Here is a 22791-nt window from a genome sequence, read left to right on the forward strand (position 1 = left end):
CCTCAAAAAGGTAACCTCACCTACTGGCTAAAAGTTGCCCCTGTAACTGTACTTTGGATATAAGACACTGCAAGGTTTCTTCCCTTAATTTGACATTATGATGGATAGAAACAGTATTTGGTTATCATTTTAATTTGCATTTCTCTGATTAGACTTGAAGCTGAATACCTTTATGAATCTTTTTTACAGTACACAGATTAACTCTGTGTTATATACAATGCAATAATTTACAGATTTTCTTACCATGAAATTTTATTTATGATTTGCGGGGGATATAAAAGTTTCTAAACTATATATAGCTAAACTATCACTATCTCCTTTCATGGTTTCTTTCAACCCTTTTCTGCTCAGAAAAGCTCTCCTTGCCCATATGTAAACATATTTTCTTCCAGCTGTTTACAGTTTCTTTCTCATATATAATTCTTTAATACATCTAGAATTGACTTTTGTATGGTATAAGCTGAGAAAACATTTTCCCACACAGTTAACCAATTATACAAAGTAAACGTTTCCTTTTTTAAAAAAAAAATCTTTCTTTTAAGATCAAAGCAGATTTTTTCCCCACTGATTACCATATTAATAGCAATGCTATGGGGAAACAAACAAAAAAAAACCTCTAGGAAAACCTGATCCATCAGGAGGCATTGACATTGCAGGCTCACAGCAAACCTACACAATGAACTTACAAGACCATTCATCCCTCAAACGGTTATCATTTCTAGAGACACACAAGACTCTATTTTATCTCCTGTCATTTTCAATATGAGTATGAAATCGTTTGGAGAAACAGGTGAACACTTGGGGGCTATTATATCATTTTTATCTAACCCTGACAGCTCAATTTCACTGCCTGTTGTACTAGATAGATTTGAGAGCTGACATCATAGAAACCGTGCTGAAATTTAATCCATAAAAGGCTGATGGTGATGATGGTAAGCAGGAAAAAATATCTACATAATGTAGCAAAGGTTATCGTGGGCTCCTGATATGAGGTTTCAGTTCTCCGGCAGACAGGCAGCATCACGGTTAGCTCGGAAACACAGCTGCTAGCGGAGTTTCAAGGCACAGGTGTGGAAGGGAGAAGAGTTTGCTATACAAACTCATCACAGAGAATTTTAACATCTCGCTAACCTGAAGTCTGCCTCCCTTTCGCATACCTTTATATTCAACATTGCATTTTATATGCACACTAGTGTAATACCTGGGCTGCAAAGCAAAAAAGAACAAATACTAACCATTCTTCCATAGTCTGGACTGGCTACCTATGTGATTTTGAAAGTAATTTATATTATTAATTTTAATCTACAAAGCCTAAACAACTCTGAGTTTTGACACACATATATCCCCATATCTCCTCCCTCTTGTGTCTCCCTCCCACCCTCCCTATCCCACCCCTCTAGGTGGTCACAAAGCACCGAGCTGATCTCCCTGTGCTATGCGGCTGCTTCCCACTAGCTATCTATTTTACATTTGGTAGTGTATACATGTCCATGCCACTCTCTCACTTCGTCCCAGCTTACCCTTCCCCCCACCCCGTGTCCTCAAGTCCACTCTCTACATCTGCGTCTTTATTCCTGTCCCGCTCCTAGGTTCTTCAGAACATTTTTTTTTTTTTTGGTTCCATATATATGTGTTAGCAATTTTGCTTCTTGACCCGTAAATCCTAAAACATTTACTCTCTGTTTCCAGGAGAAGTTTTCTAGTTCCTAACCTAGATCCATCTCAGCAATTCTAGGATCTCCCCAGTATCCTACAACAAGTAAAAAGCCAGATCGAGAAACAGGCGATAAACCGTATGTTCAAGAGCACGGACCAGACAGTTTCAAAAACGTTAATCGAGAAGCAACAAAGGATGAAGGGAGGGGCTTCCCTGGTGGCGCAGTGGTTGAGAGTCCGCCTGCCAGTGCAGGGGACACGGGTTCGTGTTCCGGTCCGGGAAGATTCCACATGCCGCGGAGCAGCTGGGCCCGTGAGCCGTTGCCGCTGAGCCTGCGCGTCCGGAGCCTGTGCTCCGCAACGGGAGAGGCCACAACAGTGAGAGGCCCGTGTATCACAAAAAAAAAAAAAAAAAAAAAAAGGATGAAGGGAACCTGAGGTGCATCAGAACAGCTTCTCCTTTTAGAGGAAGGAGGTGAGACCCAGAGACAGTGAGAGATCTGCCTAGTTGAGAACCAGTCCATGTACTCCTGATCCTCGCCCTGCCTCTTCCTCCGCTTTTCTAGGCTGCTCCTCTGGGCTTTCAGCTACTCATTCCAGAAGCTCGAACAAATCAGAACTATGACCAAACCACCAGTCAAGAACGCCTTGCAAAAATGTAAACCAAAACCAACTTTAACACCCTGTCTTGGACTGTACTCAGATCTAGGAAACTCCAAGCACTTCCCAACATCCTGCTTCAGTGTTTCCAAGCTGAGGTGACAAGTGAAACATTAAACCCTTGGAAAAATCTAGGAAAACAATTGTGAATACCAGGTACATAGGGGCCAAGAAATACTACTAATAAAACTAATAAACAGGGGTCAAATTGACGTCATTGGTGAAACTGTCAGAGAAAATCTTACCGTGCTTGACAGCTGAGCAGCAGCATCTCGTGGTTATGAATCAAAATATACAGAAGAACCAGGAAGGATTTTGCTCTGATGGATGTCGAGGGGCTGTCCAGTAAACGGATAATTGTAGAGACAAAATCCTGTGAGAGATGTTAGAATATTTTTTGAGAAAACATGAAATAAATAGAGCAGTCAACTCTGAGGGTCAATAGACTGTAATAACCAAACAGATAGCAGAAAATAAAATAATATGAGCTATTGCTTTTGCATTTTTAATTTGTGCTGCTCCCTATACCAAGTTATTAATATGTATGATCTCATTTAAACCTGAAAAGAAGTTATGAAGAGTTGATAATATTATCCCTATTTTAAAGAGGAAAAGGAATCTTGAAAATTTAAGCACTTTGCCCCAATTCACAAAATTGAATTCAAATCCAGGCCAGGCAGATGACAAAGCCTGCTTCTTAACCCCTCCATCACACGACTAGAAGCGTAGCAATAAATAACTAGAACTGAAAGTCACAACTGCATGGAGACATCAACTTCTGAGCAAACCTGCACACACAGAGATCACGTCTCTAGTCTACACAGCTGAGGTCCTACAGACATAAAATAAAAACAACAGCCAGGGCTTCCCTGGTGGCGCAGTGGTTGAGAGTCCACCTGCTGAAGCAGGGGACACGGGTTCGTGCCCCGGTCCGGGAGGATTCCATATGCCGTGGAGCGGCTGGGCCCGTGAGCCATGGCCGCTGAGCCTGCGCTCTGCCACGGAAGGGGCCACAACAGTCAGAGGCCCACGTACAGCAAAAAAAAAAAAAAAAAAAAAAAAACAGCCAGTATGGGACACAAAAGAAAAACCTATATTTCTATAACATTCTTTAATTAAAGGTTTAATACAACACAGAGGAATAACTGTTGACAAGTATTAGTGTCATTTTCTCTTCTAACAGACAGATTTGTACATCACTTCAGGTGCCTATTGATATGCAAAAAAAATGGAATACACACACACAGCGTTAATGAATGTAAGTAGGCAGAAATATGGAATCGTATTGTTAGCAAGATGGCTACAGAGAGCAGGAACGTTAAGTTCCCTAGAGTCCTTGACAGAGGTAAGCACCTAGCAGTGACACTGTGTGTCCAACGTAGATGTAAAAAGCTCAATTTTTTGCCGAAGTTCTTTTACATTGAGTGCTATATTGTCAGGCAGGAAGAGCTTACACAGCCAGGTATATGCTTCTATTTAAGGATGGAGATATACCTATACATCTGTATAACTATTTATCTGTACCTCTGCATCAGGCTCACCTAGATCCTGAACCAAATAAACTAATTCATCAATTGGAGTAAAAAACAGAATCAACACCAAGGTGCCTTTGAGTAACAGATCTGTTTCCACCTTTCCAGTCGACAGTAGAAAGCCCATTTCCCCACAGTCAGCTCCCAAGTTCTAATTTATACACTGTGGTCCAAGGACCAAAACCACAAATCTGTTTCCCACATTAACATTGCTCCCACACATCCACGTGCCTAATTCCAAAACCATTCAAATACCCACTAGCCATGGACTTAAAAACAGTTCCAGATTATAGAAGACTAGAGAGTCATGATAACTGACTGCAATTCAAGATCTGGAAGTTTTATTTCACGTCAAAGAACATTACTGGGACAATTTCAAAATCTGAATACGGTCCAGATTAGCAATTTATGTTAAATAAATGTTAGCTTCTTGCTTTTTAAATTGATGGCTTATTTTTTAGGGAATATTCAGTGAAGTAATTAGAGGTAAAGGAGCATCAGGTCTGTGACCTCATCTCAAATGAATAGAAATACACACACACCCACACACACACACACACACAGACACTCACTCACATGGTAAAAGATAGAAACTATAAAGCAAATAAGGTAAAACGTTAACATCTGGTGAATGTGGGTACAGGATATAGTGCAATTCTTTGTATTGCACATCCAACACTAAACTTGGCACCTACCCTAAGCATGATAATCCTACTATGAAGGTCATCAATGAGCACCCTCCTTGACTCTTCCTTCCTCTCTCAGGTGTCCAACTGATACCCAATTTCTATGAGAACACCACTCACACTGTCATTGCCCTATTTCAATGCATCCTTATATCTTTCTTGAATTACTGTAGCAGGCTTTGTCTAACTTTGCTTTGTTCCACGTATTCTACAAGTTGCAGCCACAGTGATCTTCCATAAGAGCAAATACATTATTCGCCTATAAAATATCCTCAGCAGTTGCTAAAACCCTTGAGAGAAGCTAAAGTCCCTTATCACGGCATACAAGGTCCTTCATGATCTGGCTTGTTATTACCTTTCCAAAATCACTTATCGTACTACCACTCCTCTCATATACTCCCAACAGTCACCATGAGGAAATAAAACAAGGAAGCGGAGAACACAGGAAAGAGGCAAAGGGAATCCCAGGATGATTCCACGGTGATAGCTACTATAACCAGGTACAGAGGCTGCCTATTCATAACAGAGTTGGTCAGAAGGCTCCAGGAGAGATATCTTTAAGAAGAAAAAATTGACAGAATACCTGATGCATCTGAATGCAATTTGAAAACAAAAAGTGATGTTATAAAAGTTTGCTAAATGTTGATCTAACCAAAATTAATACACTGAGTCATGAGTGGTGGTTCTGTCCTACTTGAAAATAAGCCCTAGACAAATCTAAGATTTAAAAAATAAACACCAAATGATTAAAAGATCTAGAAGATGCCATGGAAGATACAGATACATATTTATGCATATTTAAAATCTCAGATTTGAGGGCTTCCCTGGTGGTGCAGTGGCTGAGAGTCTGCCTGCCGATGCAGGGGACGCGGGTTTGTGCCCTGGTCCGGGAAGATCCCACATGCCGCGGAGCAGCTGGGCCCGTGAGCCATGGCTGCTGAGCCTGCACGTCCAGAGCCTGTGCCCTGCAACGGGAGAGGCCACAACAGTGAGAGGCCCGTGTATCGCAAAAATAAATAAATAAATAAAATCTCAGATTTGAGAAAATGTTCATAAATAATGTATTAGAAAGGAAGAAAACAAGCATGAGAAATGTGAATACCAAAAAATGTTAAATTCTATATGGAGATAGAACACTATAAATGAACAAAAAAGAATTGCATAAACAAGGTAAGATAATTGTAGCACATTTTACGGATAAATTGCTAAATTTCTTGATATATAAATATCACTAACAACAACACAAAAAGAACTAAGGGAAATGAAAATAACTAAGAGCCCTAGAGACAACTGAAACCTCTGATCTCTTCTACATGGAACATTATCCCAGAATAATTTAAGACGTTTCAAAATGTACAGAACACAGGACGCAAGTTTCATATAAAGCTATTCTAAGAAGGCAACAAAAAGTGAGAATTAAAGTACTTCAGCCAATGAAGAGTCTCCAACACCACCCAAGCAAAACAAAAAAATGAAACAGAGGGAATCTGTAATATAACAGCTCAATCAGAAGGAAGTATCATTAAACAAGCATTTCTAGACATAAAAAAGGTCCAAAACAGTTAGCTATACAAGAAAAGAAAGTACAGACACTATGCCTTAGGAACACAGATGCAAAAAAATCCTCAACAGAATATAAGCTGAATCCAGCAATATATTAAAAGTATAATACATTACACTCAAGTGGGATTTATCCCAGGAATTCAAGACTGGTTCGATATGTGAAAATCAATCAGTGTAATTCACCATATTAATAGATTAAAAAAGGAAAACCACACAATCACATCAGTTGATAACAAAAAAGCATCTAACAAAATTCAATATCCACTCATGATAAAATCTCTCACCAAACTAGGAATAGAAGGGAACTTCCCCTGTCTCAAAAACATCTAGAAAAAAACCTACAGCAAACTACTAAATGTTCAAAGACTTGATGCTTCCTCCCACCCTGAAACTGGGAATTAAGCAAGGCTGTCCCATCATTCATAATTCAATATTTTGCTGAAAGTCATAGGCAGTGTACAATAAGGACAGAAAAGTAAAAGGTATTCAGATTGGAATGGAAGAAATAGTATCAGATATCAAGACAATATAGAAAAGCCCAAATAATCTTAAAAAAAAAAATTCTAAATAAGTGAGTTTTAGCAAGATATGATATATTTGTATACACTGGAATTTGTACATTCCAGTCATAATGAACAACTGGAAAACAATTTTTTTTAAATAGCTACAAAAACAAAAGAAATATAGGTATAAACCTTAAAAAGTATGCCAAGAATCTGTACACAGTAAACTACAAAACAGTAAGAAAAAATTTTTAAGATATAAATAAAAGACATTATCTGTTCATGTATTAAAAGACTCAAGATAGTTAATATACATATCAATTCTCCCCAAACTGACTCATAGATTTAATGCAATTCCAATCAAAATCCCAGCAGGATTTTTAGTAGATACAGACAAACTAATTGTAAAATTTATACGTAAAGGCAAAGCAACTAGCATAAGCACAACAATTTGGGGGGAAAAAAGACAGGAGAATCACACAATGGTTTTAAGACATTTTAAAAACTACAGTAATCAAAACAATGTGGTATTGACAAAATGACAGACACACAGACTAAGGGGAAACAGTAGAGAGTTCAGAAATATTATAGTCAATTGGTTTATGACAAAAGTACAAAGGGAATTTTGGAAAAATGTTTTTGCTATAAACAACTGGATATCCACATGCAAAAAAACTAAACTTCAACTCACACCTTGCACCATATACAAAAACTAACCCAAAATGGATCATAGAATTGAATGTAAAATGTAAAAACACAAAATCTTAAAAAGAAACAGAGGAGAAAATCTTCATGACCTTAGGTTAGGAAGAATTCTTAGATATAAACCAAAATTGCAATCCATAAAAGAAATAATTGATGAATTAAACTTAGAATGTCTCCTCTGGGGAGGACACTGTAAGAAAAGATAAGCCACATACTAGGAGAAAGTATTTGTTACCAGAATATATAAAGAACTCTCAAAACTCAACATTAAGAAAAGTATTTTTCAGGACAAAATATTTAAACAGACATTTCACCAAAGAATGTACACAGATGTCAAATAAACGCATGAAAGGATGTTCAACATCATAATCATTATAGTAACACAAATTAAGATCACAGGACACCACAACACATTTATTAGAAGGACTAAAATTAACAATGACAAGTATGTGGAGCAACTAGAATTCTACATACACTGCTTCTGGGAACGCAAAATGGCACAATCATTCTGGAAAATAGTTTAGCAGTTTCATAAAAATGTTAAACACAGGGACTTCCCTGGTGGTGCAGTGGTTAAGAATCCGCCTGACAATACAAGGGACACGGGTTCGAGCCCTGGTCCGGGAAGATCCCACATGCCGCGGAGCAACTAGGCCCGTGCACCACAACTACTGAGCCTGCACTCTAGAGCCCGCAAGCCACAACTACTGAGCCCGCGTGCCACAACTACTTAAGCCTGCGTGCCTAGAGCCCACGCTCTGTGACGAGAAACCACTGCAATGAGAAGCCCACGCACTGCAACGAAGAGTATCCCCCACTCACCACAACTAGAGAAAGCTCCGTGCAGCAACGAAGACCCAATGCAGCCAAAAAAAGAAGTTAAACACATATCTATCGTATATGCCCCAACCACTGCATATCATTTCACTTAATGAAAACTTATGTTCACAGAAAAATCTACATGTAAAAGTTGATAGCAACATTACTCATAAGAGTCAAAAATTGGAAACAATCCTTAAGTCCCTGAACAGGTACATGGATAAATAAACTGTGGTATATCCACATAAAGGAATACTACTCAGCAATCAAAAGGAATGAACTAACGGTACACACAATAATACAGAGGAATCTCAACTGCATGATGTTAAGTAAAAGAAACCAGTCTCAAAAATTACATACTGGGCTTCCCTGGTGGCGCAGTGGTTGAGACTCCGCCTGCCGATGCAGGGGACACGGGTTCATGCCCTGGTCCAGGAAGATCCCACATGCCGCGGAGCGGCTGGGCCTGTGAGCCACGGCCACTGAGCCTGCGCGTCCAGAGCCTGTGCTCCGCAACAGGAGAGGCCACAACAGTGAGAGGCCCACATACCGCATATAGGATCCCACTTATATAACATTCTGGAAAAGGTAAAACCATACGGGCATCACTGAATGCCAGGGACTGGGATGGGACATGGTTTACCTAAAAAAGGGAGCAGCACAAGGTCATTCTTTGGGATGTTGGAATAGTTCTGTATCCTTCTTATGGTGGTGACAAGAGTCTCTGCATGTGTTAATCCTCGTACAACTACACTCCAAAAAAATATGAATTGCATTGTGTATAAATTTTATATATAAATCAATACATATAAACACACAATCAGGCAAATTCAAGCAAAAACGAAAGCAGAAAGTTTGTTACTGATATACAAAGAATTACATAATGATTTTTCCTGATATATAGGGTAGAATTTAGGCCCAAAAGAAGTAAACAACATTTTTAATGCCGAAGGCCACTATTCACAACACATACACAACAGTATTGAATACAGTAAGGAAGGTTATGCCTCACATAGTATAGTGAACACCTTTAAAAAGTGAAGACTACAGGAGATGGAAGAAGGAATAGAAGACTTAATCACACTACTCTCAGTCCAAGACTGTCATGAGAACAAAAATAAGGATATAGAAGACCTAAATAACATAAGTAAAACATTAGATATTATGGGTATGTATTAAAATTTAGACTCAAGTAATAGAAAATGTACCTTTTTCTTAAATATGAAATGTTCCTTTAAGGTACCTACATAATAGGTGATAAAGAAAACCTTAATAGAATCCATAAAGTAAAAAGTAATGACTGTAATGATCACAGTGCTGTAGAAGTAGAAAGTAAAAAAAAAAAATCAATATCCAAAAGGCCCTTCTACCTGGAAAATTTTAAGACACTCTATTAAACAATCCTTGAGTAAAGGAAAAATGCAAACCAAAATTGTAGAACTTAAAAAAAAAATAGTAAAAACACTATATAGAAGAATCTATAGGATACAATTAAAGCAGTCATCAGAAGAAAATGTGACCTGCAAATACATTTGTAAATTAAAATGAAAGAAGAGTGTGAAATAAATTCCCAACACAAAAAGCTGTAAAAAGAACAAGGTAAAGCAAAATGAAGCAAAGGGAGAAAATAAAGATGCAAGCAGAAACTAACAAGGTAAAAGGAAAAAAAGGAAAATGATAAATCCAAATGCTGCCTTTGAAAAATATCAACAAAATAGATAAAGCACTCACTAAATTAATCAAGAAAAAGGGGAGGGCTTCCCTGGTGGCGCAGTGGTTGAGAGTCTGCCTGCCGATGCAGGGGACACGGGTTCGTGCCCCGGTCTGGGAAGATCCCACATGCCGCAGAGCGGCTGGGCCCGTGAGCCATGGCTGCTGAGCCTGCGCTCCACAACGGGAGAGGCCACAACAGTGAGATGCCCGCGTACCGCAAAAAAAAAAGAAAAGAAAAAGGGGAGACAGCAAAGATACACAAAAAGAAAAATTACCACTGCCTGACCTCAATTTAATGGTGTAAAAAGTCAGCTATGTTATGTATAGAAGTAGTTCATAATTTATTGCTGTATAATATTCCATGGTGTGAACACAGAAAAATGTATATACCCATTTACTCTTGGACATTTGGGTTGTTTGGAGTTTGGAACCACAATGAGTAAAGCTGTTATGGACATTCTTATACGTGTCTTTTAGTAAACACATAAATATGTGTTCTGATTAAGGATGACAAAAATACAGAACAATTTAAGAAAACTTAAAAGAGAAATGTATGATTTACACAAAGAAAACTATAGATTGTTATGGAGCGATAAGAAAACACTGGAAAAAATGAAGCAGCAGCTTAATATAGTGGTAAAGAACTTGTAATCTGGAGTCAAGAAACCTGAGTGTGAGTGCAACAGTGCTTGACAGAATAGCATGTCGGAGATGATTACACACACACATTTCATAGCCTTGACATAATGACTGAAGGCGTTTGTCCAACTAGATACCAGAAAATATCATAAGGCATAAAGCTGCAAGAATTCCATTTTTGAAATTTGTATGGAAAATACAAATAAAACAAAAGAAAGAGCAAAGCATTCACAAGTATATTTAAGACTTCAGTAAATAAAAAAGATAAAGGGCAGACTATTCATCTAATGATATCCTTACTTTACTAACTTTACCAGAAAGACTCTCAACAGGTTGTGAAAATTTTAAATAACGGGGGAAAACAAACTTATGATACTATATATCTGTCAAAATAAACATGCAACCTTGGAAAAAGTATTTGAAATATTTGAAACTTTTTACAAAGAATCAATATCTTTAGGTATAAATAACTTTTACCAATATAACTTTTATGAACACTCTAGTGTAAAAAATTACAGAAACAAGCAAACAACAAATAAAAGAATTCTAAGCTGCCTACAAGCAAATAAATCATGTACCCTAACTAGTAGGCAAAGAAATGCAAATTTAGGAAGAATAAGAATCTGTTTTAAAACAAAGCAGACTAGCAAAGATGAGCTGGCATGGTCATGGGTAAATGGATAAATCTCAAATATAGCTCATATGAGAGTAAGTGTTCAACCTTTCCTCCAGCTGGTAGGAAAGTGAGTTGTTACTTCTCCAAAGCCTTAAAACTGTTATTTTCTTCTGACACAGTTGTTATATCTTACGAATTTTAGCCTAACCAAGTGATGAACAAAAGAGCTTTGAGAAGAAGAATGCTCATGGTAGTACTGTTTATAAGACAAACAAAAATAGAAACCACCTTAACATTCCCAAAACAGGGAATTTGTTAAATCCCAATTGTAGAAAAGATTGCATCTACCCATATCCAGTTTTACCTTCTTTCATTACAAACACTAATGATGCATGTGGGGAGGGCAGGTGGAGAAGGAAAGGGAAGTCACCGAAGTGACACTACATGATTTCCAAAGCCAGCTCTGAAAGGCCATGCGGCTTCTGCCTGGTTCTCTTGGGACACTCTCTCTTGGAACCCAGCCACTACACTGTGAGGAAGCCCAAGCAGCCTTGAGGGGCCCATGTGGAAAGCAACTGAGGCTCCCAGCCCACAGCCCAGTAAGGTTCCCAGGGAACAGCGAGCACCAACTTCGCAGTCATCTGAGTGAGCCTTCTGGAAAGTTTATTCTCCAGCTCCCACTCAATCTCTCCCAACCTTGCCCAAATTACAGATTGGTGAGCAAAGTTAAATTACTGCTCTTGTTTAAGCCACTACATTTTGAAGTAGTTACACAGCAAAAGTGAAATATAGCTTAAGCATATAACAAAAGAGGAAATTTTTCCAGGCGCAACAAAAGTTTCGTACAGCAAGAGTCATAATTTTAAAAACACAGACATGTCACTAAGAAGTGATGATAAGGTCTACCATATTTCTTATTGACGGAGTGTTATGCAGCCATTACTAACAATCTGGCAAAACTAAAATAATGCCTATTATTTTGAGTGAAACAAACTAGCACAGCAAATACCCGAAGATAAAAGAAACTGCATACAAGATTTGTTTCTAACATAGTAATTCCAAGTCCCTTAGAAGATACAATATACTACAGACTCTAATTTTGGATCTAAACCTACAAGCATCTTGTGCCCTAAATAAATTCTCATTTAGTCATTTCAGAAAAACTAAATGAACAGTACTGACTGACTCCCTAAAACTAACTGCCCAGGGCACCATATTTAATCTTAAGCAACATGCACCAGACCTCTAGAACAGTATTAATCTTACAACACTGAGGAGGGAAGATTACAGGCTGCAGGCAAAGCCTAGTGCCAAGGATGAATAATCAAAGCTACTTCAGAGAACCAAAAATGACCTCGGGTCACTTCAGTTTGCAATCCACTATGTATTCAGCTTTGATTTAAATTCATCTTGCCATTTGGCTCAACATAACTAAATTTTACACGTGGAGAAAAAAAAACAGAAGCTGTTTAGGTCTATAGCCCAAACCACGGAACAACGAGTTCATGTCCAACATTCAAATGGTTCTTGGCAGTGATTTCAGAGCGGACATACCTACGTAATGTAAAGATGGCGTGATGAAATGTTCACAATGTGAGGAACTGGTCGAAATATATGAAGCTTCCATCACAAAGAAAATGATAATCTTGATCAAAAGTAAGCAAAAGGATAAAAACCCCTCCAGTACATATCATAAGGACAAAATTATGAGATAAATAAAAAATAATGATGATGTAGAGAACGTCCAAGTTATTTATTTCTCAAGAGGTAAAACTGATCTGTTTCAAGCAACTGTCACAGGTGAAAATCAATGAGCACAGCCTGGCCATCAAATGATAATAGCCTCAAAAAAAAAAAAAAGAAATCATGTGGATAATACACTGACACGATTTTCCCATTTAAGGTTGATGGAAGTGAAAAATGTACTGATTAAATCTAAAATTGTTTTTGGTTTACACTTTCCTTAAAGAAGTTTAGCCAAGTAGCTTAGTAAAATGTTTCTTATAGACATATTTATTAGCGTAGACAAAAAAATGTCAATACAAACTCATGTTATTAAAATGCATAAACTAATTACCATATTTTAAATTAGCAACCACTGAGTCAGGATGCCTAGTGACTTTGTGAGAAAAAAAAAACCTGAGCTGAATGAGCTTTCAAATTTTTCAAAGTTTTCTATGCATGAAATTTCATAGTGATCTTCCATAGTACTTCCAAACAACATAAGCGGTCTGCACCTTCCGGCTTATTATTAATCACTGTTGTGCTACTTGGTCAAAACATGAAACCTGAAGCAACAGCTCCAGTCAAACTAGACTGCTAAAATAAAAATGGACAGCAGCTCCTATCAAAACTAGCAAATAAGACAAAAATTAGAAAGGCAGTATCCGTAGTCAGTAACACCCAGGAGGAAATCATCTTACCAACGAGCATGAACAAACCCACCTGTGAAACACGGTATGACTTTAAAGAGTAATGTTTAAATTGTTAAGTGACCCCAAAGCATATGAAGTGCAATGTATGCATCACTGATTATGCAGTTACAAAGTACATTCAAGGTCACATACCTCAAAAAAAAATAAATAAATGAGGCAGATGTTTGAATCTATGTAACTTGTAAAAAAGTTGATGTGAGTATACTATGCTCAATTAATTGAAATACAGCAGAGTAGGGTTCCCGGGGTTTTATATATTTTCAATTTTCTAACATCAAGAATCGGGCACTGGGTTGTTGTTTTTTTTGTTTTGTTTTGTTTTGTTCTCAGTACGCGGGTCTCTCACTGTTGTGGCCTCTCCCGTTGCGGGGCACAGGCTCCGGACGCGCAGGCCCAGCGGCCGTGGCCCATGGGCCCAGCCGCTCCGCGGCATGTGGGATCTTCCCGGACCGGGTCACAAACCCGTGTCCCCTGCATCGGCAGGCAGACTCTCAACCACTGAGCCACCAAGGAAGCCCTGTTTTGTTTGTTTCTAATTTTTATTTTAATTATTTATTTATTTATTTATTTTTGGTTGTATTGGGTCTTCGTTGCTGCACGGCTTTCTCTAGTTGCAGCGATCAGGGGCTACTCTTTGTTGCGGTGCGTGGGCTTCTCACTGTGGTGGCTTCTCTTGTTGCAGAGCTCGGGCTCTAGGTGCACAGGTGTCAGTAGTTGTGGCTCGCAGGCTCTAGAGCACAGGCTCAGTAGTTGTGGCACACGGGCTTAGTCGCTCTGCGGCACGTGGGATCTTCCCAGACCAGGGATCAAACCCATGTCCCCTGCATTGGCAGGTGGATTCTTAACCACTGCGCCACCAGGGAAGTCCCACATTACTTGGTCTTAACTTACTCAAACATTTCTTGGTTGTCTAAAGCTCATCCTCTGACAGATTCCTCAGAAAGAGTTCATGGGAACTGATCTCTTCCATGTTCATACACCTACCTGTGGTCTCTGTAACAGAACACCCAAGATATTGAATATAAAATCCTTGATGAGAGACTCTGGGAGGAGCAGCTAAGATAGTGCTTAATTTTACTTAAAAGTTTATCCTAAAGGAATAATTACAGATGTCCATGTGAAAAGATTTAGCCATAAGAATGTTCTCCCTGGCAAAAAAAGGAAATTTTAAAATGTGCAGTAGTGAACTGCTGGAATGCATTGGGATAACTTCACATGATGGAACGTCATAACACTTTAAAAACAATATTGAAGAGTTATACTGAGTTAGACACACAATCCCAACATCACTGAATAGGAAAAATATGAACAAACAGTATACAACTGATCCAATTACTGTAAAAAGATTCTAGTAGCATGTGTATGTGGCAGCAGGGAGAAGGAAATTCGTGAAGGTCTGTGTATGTGTACATATATACGCACAATAAATATGAATTTGAAAGATATACATCAAAATTTTTAAAGAGATTATTTTGGGGTGGTTAAGCAGTTTATTTTAGTCTTCTGTATTCTATATCTCATATATTCTAGATTTTCAATACTAAACTCAAATTCATAAAAGTTATAAACATAATCTGATAAAAATAAATTAAAATGGCATTAGCTACTTTAGGTTTGTAGATATTATAATTAAGGGAAATTGCAATGACCTCATCCAATACCTGTCTTCCTAGTAAAACGGCAAGAAACACCTTTATGCACTCCCAAACGCCTCCAGCCCCAGATCTTCAAGATCGAATATTTGTAGGACACATTAATAAGCTTGGAAGAATGCGAAAAATAAAACTACAAAGTAAACCAGGAATTCTTTTTAAAAAATCAGTTTACAGGGCAAAGATTAGTAAATAAACTCACACCTAACTTACAAGGTTTTCTCTTATGCCTGGTCAGGCCTTCCAGCAGCTTCTCGCTGAGAGTCATTCAAGTATCTGAATTGTGAAAAGGTTATCAATTCCCTACATCTAGTGATGATGCAAGAATTACTTACAAAGGACCATCTACCATGGGTACAGAAAGTATCCTTTTAAGAGTTTCATTTGTTTTTTCTTTTTTGAAAACAGGGTAGAAAAACAGTTTGTCACTTTTTGTTTTGCCCAATTTTCCTATTTACTTGAATATGCAGAACACATGATTTGTAACTCAAAAGAGTTCCCTTGTCACCATAGCTGTGAACACTTTTCATACCATCACAAGTAAATTGTACTCTCATCATCTACCTTTCTAGAGAACAATTTAGCATTGTTTATGCACAGCCTTCTAAGTGTGCATAACACCTGTGGTAATCTACTAGCAGCAGACACGAAGTTGTATGTAGGGCTTCCCTGGTGGTGCAGTGGTTGAGAGTCTGCCTGCCGATGCAGGGGACACGGGTTCGTGCCCCAGTCCAGGAAGATACCACATGCCGCGGAGTAGCTGGGCCCGTGAGCCATGGCCGCTGAGCCTGCGCGTCCGGAGCCTGCGCTCCACAACGGGAGAGGCCACAACCGTGAGAAGCCCGCGTACCGCAAAAAAAAAAAAAAAAGTTGTATGTAAACAGGATGCTTACTGCATCAGGGTGAGTGCAAACCAAAAAGTCAGAGGCAAACAGGTCGACAGTGGGAGAAGGGTTAAGTTACCATAGTGGCACAAAATGAAAAATTATATAGTAATTTTTTAAATGTTCCTATGGTATATTTAATGACATATTCATGAAAATGATAAATCGACACATTTTTATCGTAATTGTATAAATGTATGCATAAAATTCATAGACATACGGACCAAAGGCTCAAAAGAGATAAACCCACATGGCAACGGTAATTAGCTCTGGGTAGTGAAATTACAGTCGATTTTGTTTTCTTCTTTAGGTTCTACTACATTTTCTGCAGTAAATAGTAATTTCTCTTATTTAAAAGGAATGGCATGGGCCTCTTTTGGGGACTGAATTTCAACAACAAAAAAATATCACCATATAGAGGCATCAATCCCCCCAAAAAAACAGGTGCAGTTCTTTCTCCCTGTCCAGCAGGAAGCAATAAGCCTGGTATTTGTTCCTGGGTCCCTTCCTCTTTCACTCATTCTAGCCCATTAACAACCAAGCACTTGAAAAAAACACAATTAGCAATACTAAGATTGGTAAACCCGCCCCTAAAACACACACCTATATACAAATATTTGTACTTTTCTTTAAGTAAAAATAAAACAATGGCCATTGTGTCGAAACGCCTAAGGCCAGTATCACAGCCGTACATGAGCCGGGTCTTCTTCCTACTGCTCAGCCTCTTTCTATGTCCCCTCCTCACTGCTCACTGCGTTCAGCACTGCTGGCCTTCCTTCTCCTCCCGGGTCTCCCCATGACCCCTCACACCTCAGGGAAGCTGAACTACAAAGTTCTTCCTGCTGCGGTTCACACAGCACACTCCTTCTTGTCACTGAGGGCTCAGCTGGAACATCACCTCCTCAGAGAGGCCCTCCCTGACTTCCCTCCCAGCAAACGGTGTCTGGCTCCACTCCCTGCACACCTCCCCTTGCAAGACACTCTATCAACATCATCCTGTGTAATGCTCTTCAGAGCGCTAACACTATCCAAAATAATTCTGTCTCCTTCTTTATTGCCTGGCCTGAGCATCAGCTTTAGCATTTATAAACTCCATGAACTTGACAAAATCACTCAACACACTAAGTCTCATTTGAGAATAACCCAGGGTTATAAGTCACTAAGTGTCTGGCCTATAATAAATGTTCGCTATAATAATAAATTGTTTTAATTAAAAAAAAATAGAACCTTACCTTTTAAATGACAATTCACTGTATATTACTGAGTGGCCACAGATACATTTTAAAGATTATAGGACAAGGCAGAAAAGATGCAGAATGGTTAGAGGCCTCAGCACCTGAGGATCAGTATATCACTGAGTTTGCTGGATTTTCTCTCTGCCTCATACATCCCAGATTGGGTGCTGGATAATCCAGGAGCCAAACAGCACACAAACACAAATACACAGGAAAAATCAGCTCTCTCAAGCCAAAGGATCAGGAAAGGGGCAGCGTGGAAAGACCAAAAACATTAAGACAACAGCTACTCTACTCTAGCCGAACACCACGGAAAGACGATGGCCCCTTCAGCAAGGGGCAAGAGGAGAGACTAGCCTCCTACCCTCACGTGACTGTAACAAGGCACCCCAACACTCTTCCCTGCCAGGGAAATAGAAAGGACCAAGAGAGAGCTGGGACTTTCATCCCAACCCAGCAATAACAAGGCCCCCTGGCCCCAACCATGGAATCAGTAGAGATACTGATGGGACGCCTGGACCTCCACCCATTTATAGCAGTAATCACGTTCCCCTCCTTCTTTCTGCTGGGATGGCATCAGAGGAGGCAAGTGGGAAGCCTGCAACTTTACCACCTCCCACCAGGAATGGGGCGCCCACCCCTACCCAACCAGTGTCAGTGGAGGAATAATGAGGAGCCCTCCCCCTACCAGCCAGGGGGGCATAGGAAGAAGCCCAGTGGAAAGCCTGGATTTCCACCCTTGCCCTGCAGTAAGGAGGGGCTCTACCACACACCTCGGGTGTCAAGAGAAGTCTACAGGGGAACCTGGACTTTCACCCCAACCTGGAAGGAACAAAGCATCACCATCCTTCCTCTGCCAGTTCGGTGTCAGAGGAGGCCTACTAAAACAGAAGATTTAAATAAAATCCAGAGTCTTAAAACATAACACCCAAAATATACAATGGATATAGAGCTTCTGTTAAACAAGTTGACAGAGTTCTGGAGCTCTGTTTCACAACAATGTGAATCTACTTAACACTCCTAACTGTACACTTAAGAATGGTTAACAGGGCTTCTCTGGTGGCGCAGTGGTTGAGAGTCCGCCTGCCGATGCAGGGGACACGGGTTTGTGCCCTGGTCCGGGAAGATACCACATGCCGCGGAGCGGCTGGGTCCGTGACCTATGGCCGCTGAGCCAGCGCATCCGGAGCCTGTGCTCCGCAACGGGAGAGGCCACAGCAGTGAGAGGCCCGCGTACCACCAAAAAAAAAAAAAAAAAAAAAAAGAATGGTTAACAGTAAATTTTATGTTTTTAACCACAATTTAAAAAAAGTTTTTAAGTGTCAATATTAGTTAGAATCAAAAGATTATTTCTCATTTAATACATGTAATTATTCAATCATTTATTTAAGATACATGGGACATTAAACATTATAAAACAATTACAAAGTCATATTAATTAGTGCATATTATTTTACTACCTTTGTGAAATATCTTAAACTCAATAAATCCGAGAAAAATAAAACTCTCAGCCTCTCTTACCACAATTTACATAGCAAAACTACTCAAGTGGTACTTTTTCTAATACAATGACTTGGAAAATTTAATAGCAAAAAATTAGACACAGACTATACTTTCTCTGAGGCTCAAATTTCTTCACAGAATTAAATCAGATTAATTAAAGGCAAAAAATGGATTGCTTTCTATTTTGACTTTCAAGATCAAGTTTATTATGTAAGCCTGACAATTATTAATTACTGAAATTTTTAGTTTTATAAAAAACCAAATTTAACGTGTTGCATTTCATGCAGGAGAAACATGGCAAACACTATATTTAAGTGGCTCCATTCCATACTTCCTAGCAGTGCTACCTTCACCATGTTGTACAAAACTCCAATTTGACAGTTATCTCCCCTCAGAAAAAGGGTAATTGGTCCAATAAGTATAAAGAATACTGCATACTACACTACACTCATGAAGACTCATAATATACATGAGCACACGAAAAAGTGGAAAAGGTTGTACAACTGAAAATATGTCTGACTCATTGCTTTCCAAATGGGTATATAACCATGGTCCACTTTTTTCACCTGTTAACACCTCACTGAACACTAATGTTCAAGGGCAGGGCTTCTCCAACCATAAAGTTCCAACAAGTCCTCAAGAGACCTCATTAAAATGTCAATTCTGATTCAGCAGGTGTGGGTGGGGCCTGAGGGTCTGTGTATCCAATACGCTCCCAGGTGATGCAATGTTTCTGGTCCAGGGATCACTCCTTAGCAGGCACTAGAGAAGACACTTTGAGGAAAGCTACTACAGGGACTCCTTTGTAGCTATGTAGTTTTCTGATACGAATTGAATACTTACAAACTCTACACTCCATAAAATAAAGGAATATCAAACGATTGGAAGGAGACTAAGTTAAAAACAAGAGAAAGGGAGCTCTGAAGGTTATGTGTACTGGCAGGGTATTAGGACAAGGAAAGGAATAAAAATGAATCAGGGCAAACAGAGAATATAAAGGGACCCCTCCTTAAGGCAGGCAAGGGATATGGGAAAAGAGATGACGGCTGAGGACAAGGAGGCATAAGAAATATTAGCATGTAAGAAGGACTCATAAATTTTCTAACTTTTCATTACTAAAATGGGACAAGCAGGCAGATTTCTATTTTAATCACTAAAAGACTTTATAACAACTTCAGATGAATGCCCTGTGGTACAGAGGTTTGGCAAAGTTCAAAAGGGCCCCTTGAGATGAAAAATAAATTCTACAGAGATACATTGCTTATTGAGCCACTAAAATTGTATGAGAACACAACAATTTTTCAAATAGAGTAACAGGTCAAACCTTTTCCTGGATTAGCCTCTGAAGATGAATCCCACAGGACAGCATAGCACTGAATAAGGTCAACATGTACTGCTGGACTCTGCAGATGGCAGAGGCCAGGGAGTTTATTACTGAGGTCAGTCCCACGTTCTCAATAACATTCTGGAAGGCAGTAGGAGAATGGCGAGTGACTCTACACAAGGCCTGCAGGGACAGGAGAACAGATCCATCAGACTACTCCAAGCCCACGAACCAGTCCCCCGAAAGAGAACAAATACTTCTGTGGAAAGGAGTAGAAGGTGTTTACCTTGCTCCTTCATTACTTACCTTGGCATAAGAAATTTGGGCAATTTCAACACAGGTAAAATTAAAACAATAATCCAGCTACCAATAAATACTTAAGTTGCTGTAAAACATTAGAAACTCTTACAATGATCATATGCATTATGAGTTAACTAAAATGAGAAAATAATTCATGAGTCTACACAGAAAAACTTTAATAAAAAACATTAAGATAAGCCTTCTTTGTGCAGACACTAAGCTAAGGGTTGAAAAATAGTCATAAAAGTATTTGTTTATTGTTCAGTATGTAAAAAACATGATCTGAGAATATCTGAAGACTACCTCATTTAATCCTTCCAAATAACATACATGAAAGGTATTATTATTAACCCCATTTTATAGGTGATAAAACTAAGGCACAGAATATTTAAGTAACTTGCTCAAAGGCGTATAGCTAGTAAATGGCAAAGCTAGAATTCAAACCACGGTAATCAGACCCCTGAGCTACTCCTCAACTGCTCATAGACTATCAAAGGTGAAACTTAAAATTAATAAACTAATAGAATTTAAAGTATTGTAATAGAAATGGGCTCAATTATGCTTGGAAGGGCAGGAAAAGCAAGTGAACAAAAGCTACATAAGGAAAATGATAATTGAGTCGGTTTTTGAAGGTGAGTGGGAAAGTAAGGTGAAAAAGTAAGTAAAGAAAATTCTAGCCAGAGAGAAGAGGACAAGTATTCACATGGAGACACAAAGAGCAGAGCAGGTTCTCGGAAGGGAAATTTGTCTGATGTATCTCTCAGGTGAAGGACAGAGAGAGTAGTAAAGAAGGGAAAATGATGACCCATCTATTGAAGAGACTGTCTTTTCCCCATTGTATATTCTTACCTCCTTTGTTGAAGATTGACCATAGGTGCATAGGTTTATTTCCAGGCTCTCTATTCTGTTCCATTGATCTATGTGTCTGTTTTTGTGCCAGCACCATACTGTTTTTTTTGTTTTGTTTTGCTTTGTTTTTGCGGTACGCGGGCCTCTCACTGTTGTGGCCTCTCCCGTTGCGGAGCACAGGCTCTGGATGCGCAGGCTCAGCAGCCATGGCTCACAGGCCCAGCTGCTCCGCAGCATGTGGGATCTTCTTGGACCGGGGCACAAACCCGTGTCCCCTGCATCAGCAGGCGGACTCTCAACCACTGCGCCACCAGGGAAGCCCACCATACTTTTTGATTACTGTAGCTCTGTAGTATAGTCTGAAGCCTGGGAGTGTGGTGCCACCAGCTTCATTCCTTTTTCTCAAGATTGCTTCGGCAATTAGGGATCTTCTGTGGTTCCACAAGAATTTTAGGATTATTTGTTCTAATTCTGTGAAAAATGTTGTATTTTGATAGGAATTGCATTAAATCTAATAGATTGCTTTAGACAGTATGGTCATTTTGATATTAATTCTTCCAATCCAAGAGCATGGGATACCTTTCCATTTCTTTGAATCATCTTCAATTTCCTTCATCAGTGTTTATAGTTTTCAGAGTATAGGTCTTTCACCTCCATGGTTAAGTTTATTCCTAGGTATTTTAGTATTTTTGATGTGACTTTACTTTATTTTTTAATTTTAATTTTTTGGCCACATGACATGCAGGATCTTAGTTCCCCAACCAGGGATCAAACCTGCATCCGCTGCAGTGGAAGCTTGGAGTCTCAACCACTAGACCACCTAGGAAGTCCCTTGATGTGATATTTTTTTAAATTTCTCTTTCTGATAGTTCATTAGTGTATAGAGAAGCAACAAATTTCTGTATATTAATCTTGTATCCTGAATCTTTACTGAGTTCACTTATTACTTCTAATAGTTTTTTGGTGAAGACTTTAGGTTTTTCTACATAAAGTATCATATCATCTGCAAACAGTGACAATTTACTTCTTCCCTTCCAATTTAGATGATGCCTTTTATTTATTTTTCTTGCCTGATTGCTATGGCTAGGACCTCCAATACAGTGTTAAATAGAGGTGGTGAGAGTGAACATCCTTGTCTTATTTCTGAATTTAGAGGAAAAGCTTTCAGCTTTTCACCACTGAGTATAATGGTAGTATGGATTTGTCATAAATGGCCTTTATAATGTTGAGATATGTTCCCTCTATACCCACTTTAATGAAAGTTTTTAGCATGAAGGGATGTTGAATTTTGTCAAATGCTTTTTCTGCATCTACTGAGATTATCGTGTGATTTTTATTCTTCCTTTTGTTAATGTGGTGCACCTTACTGATTGATTTGCAAATGCTGAACCATCCTTGCATCCCTAGAATAAAGCCAACTTGATTATGGTGTATGATCCTTTTTTCATACTGTTGGATTTGTTCTGCGAATATTTTGTCGAGAATTTCTGCACCTATGTTCATCAAAGATATTGGCC

At 39.0% G+C, this 22791-nt stretch overlaps 1 protein-coding gene across 11 annotated transcripts in view; it reads right to left on the reverse strand.

Annotated features, from left to right (window-relative positions):
* Positions 1–22791, reverse strand: part of ULK4 (unc-51 like kinase 4) — a 523422-nt gene that overhangs the window by 386988 nt on the left and 113643 nt on the right. For all 11 annotated transcript variants that reach the window (XR_009565989.1, XR_009565987.1, XR_009565986.1 and 8 more), the window contains 2 exons: positions 20126–20308; positions 2562–2689 (listed from right to left, as the gene is read on the reverse strand). Coding sequence is in view for 1 of the 11 variants with exons in the window: in XM_030846182.2 (XP_030702042.2) it covers positions 2562–2689; positions 20126–20308 (311 nt within the window). In the remaining 10 variants the exon portion in view is untranslated. The remainder of the gene's footprint in view (positions 1–2561; positions 2690–20125; positions 20309–22791) is intronic.

The sequence above is a fragment of the Globicephala melas genome, chromosome 11 (assembly GCF_963455315.2).
Source record: "Globicephala melas chromosome 11, mGloMel1.2, whole genome shotgun sequence".
Classification (NCBI taxonomy): Eukaryota; Metazoa; Chordata; class Mammalia; order Artiodactyla; family Delphinidae; genus Globicephala; species Globicephala melas.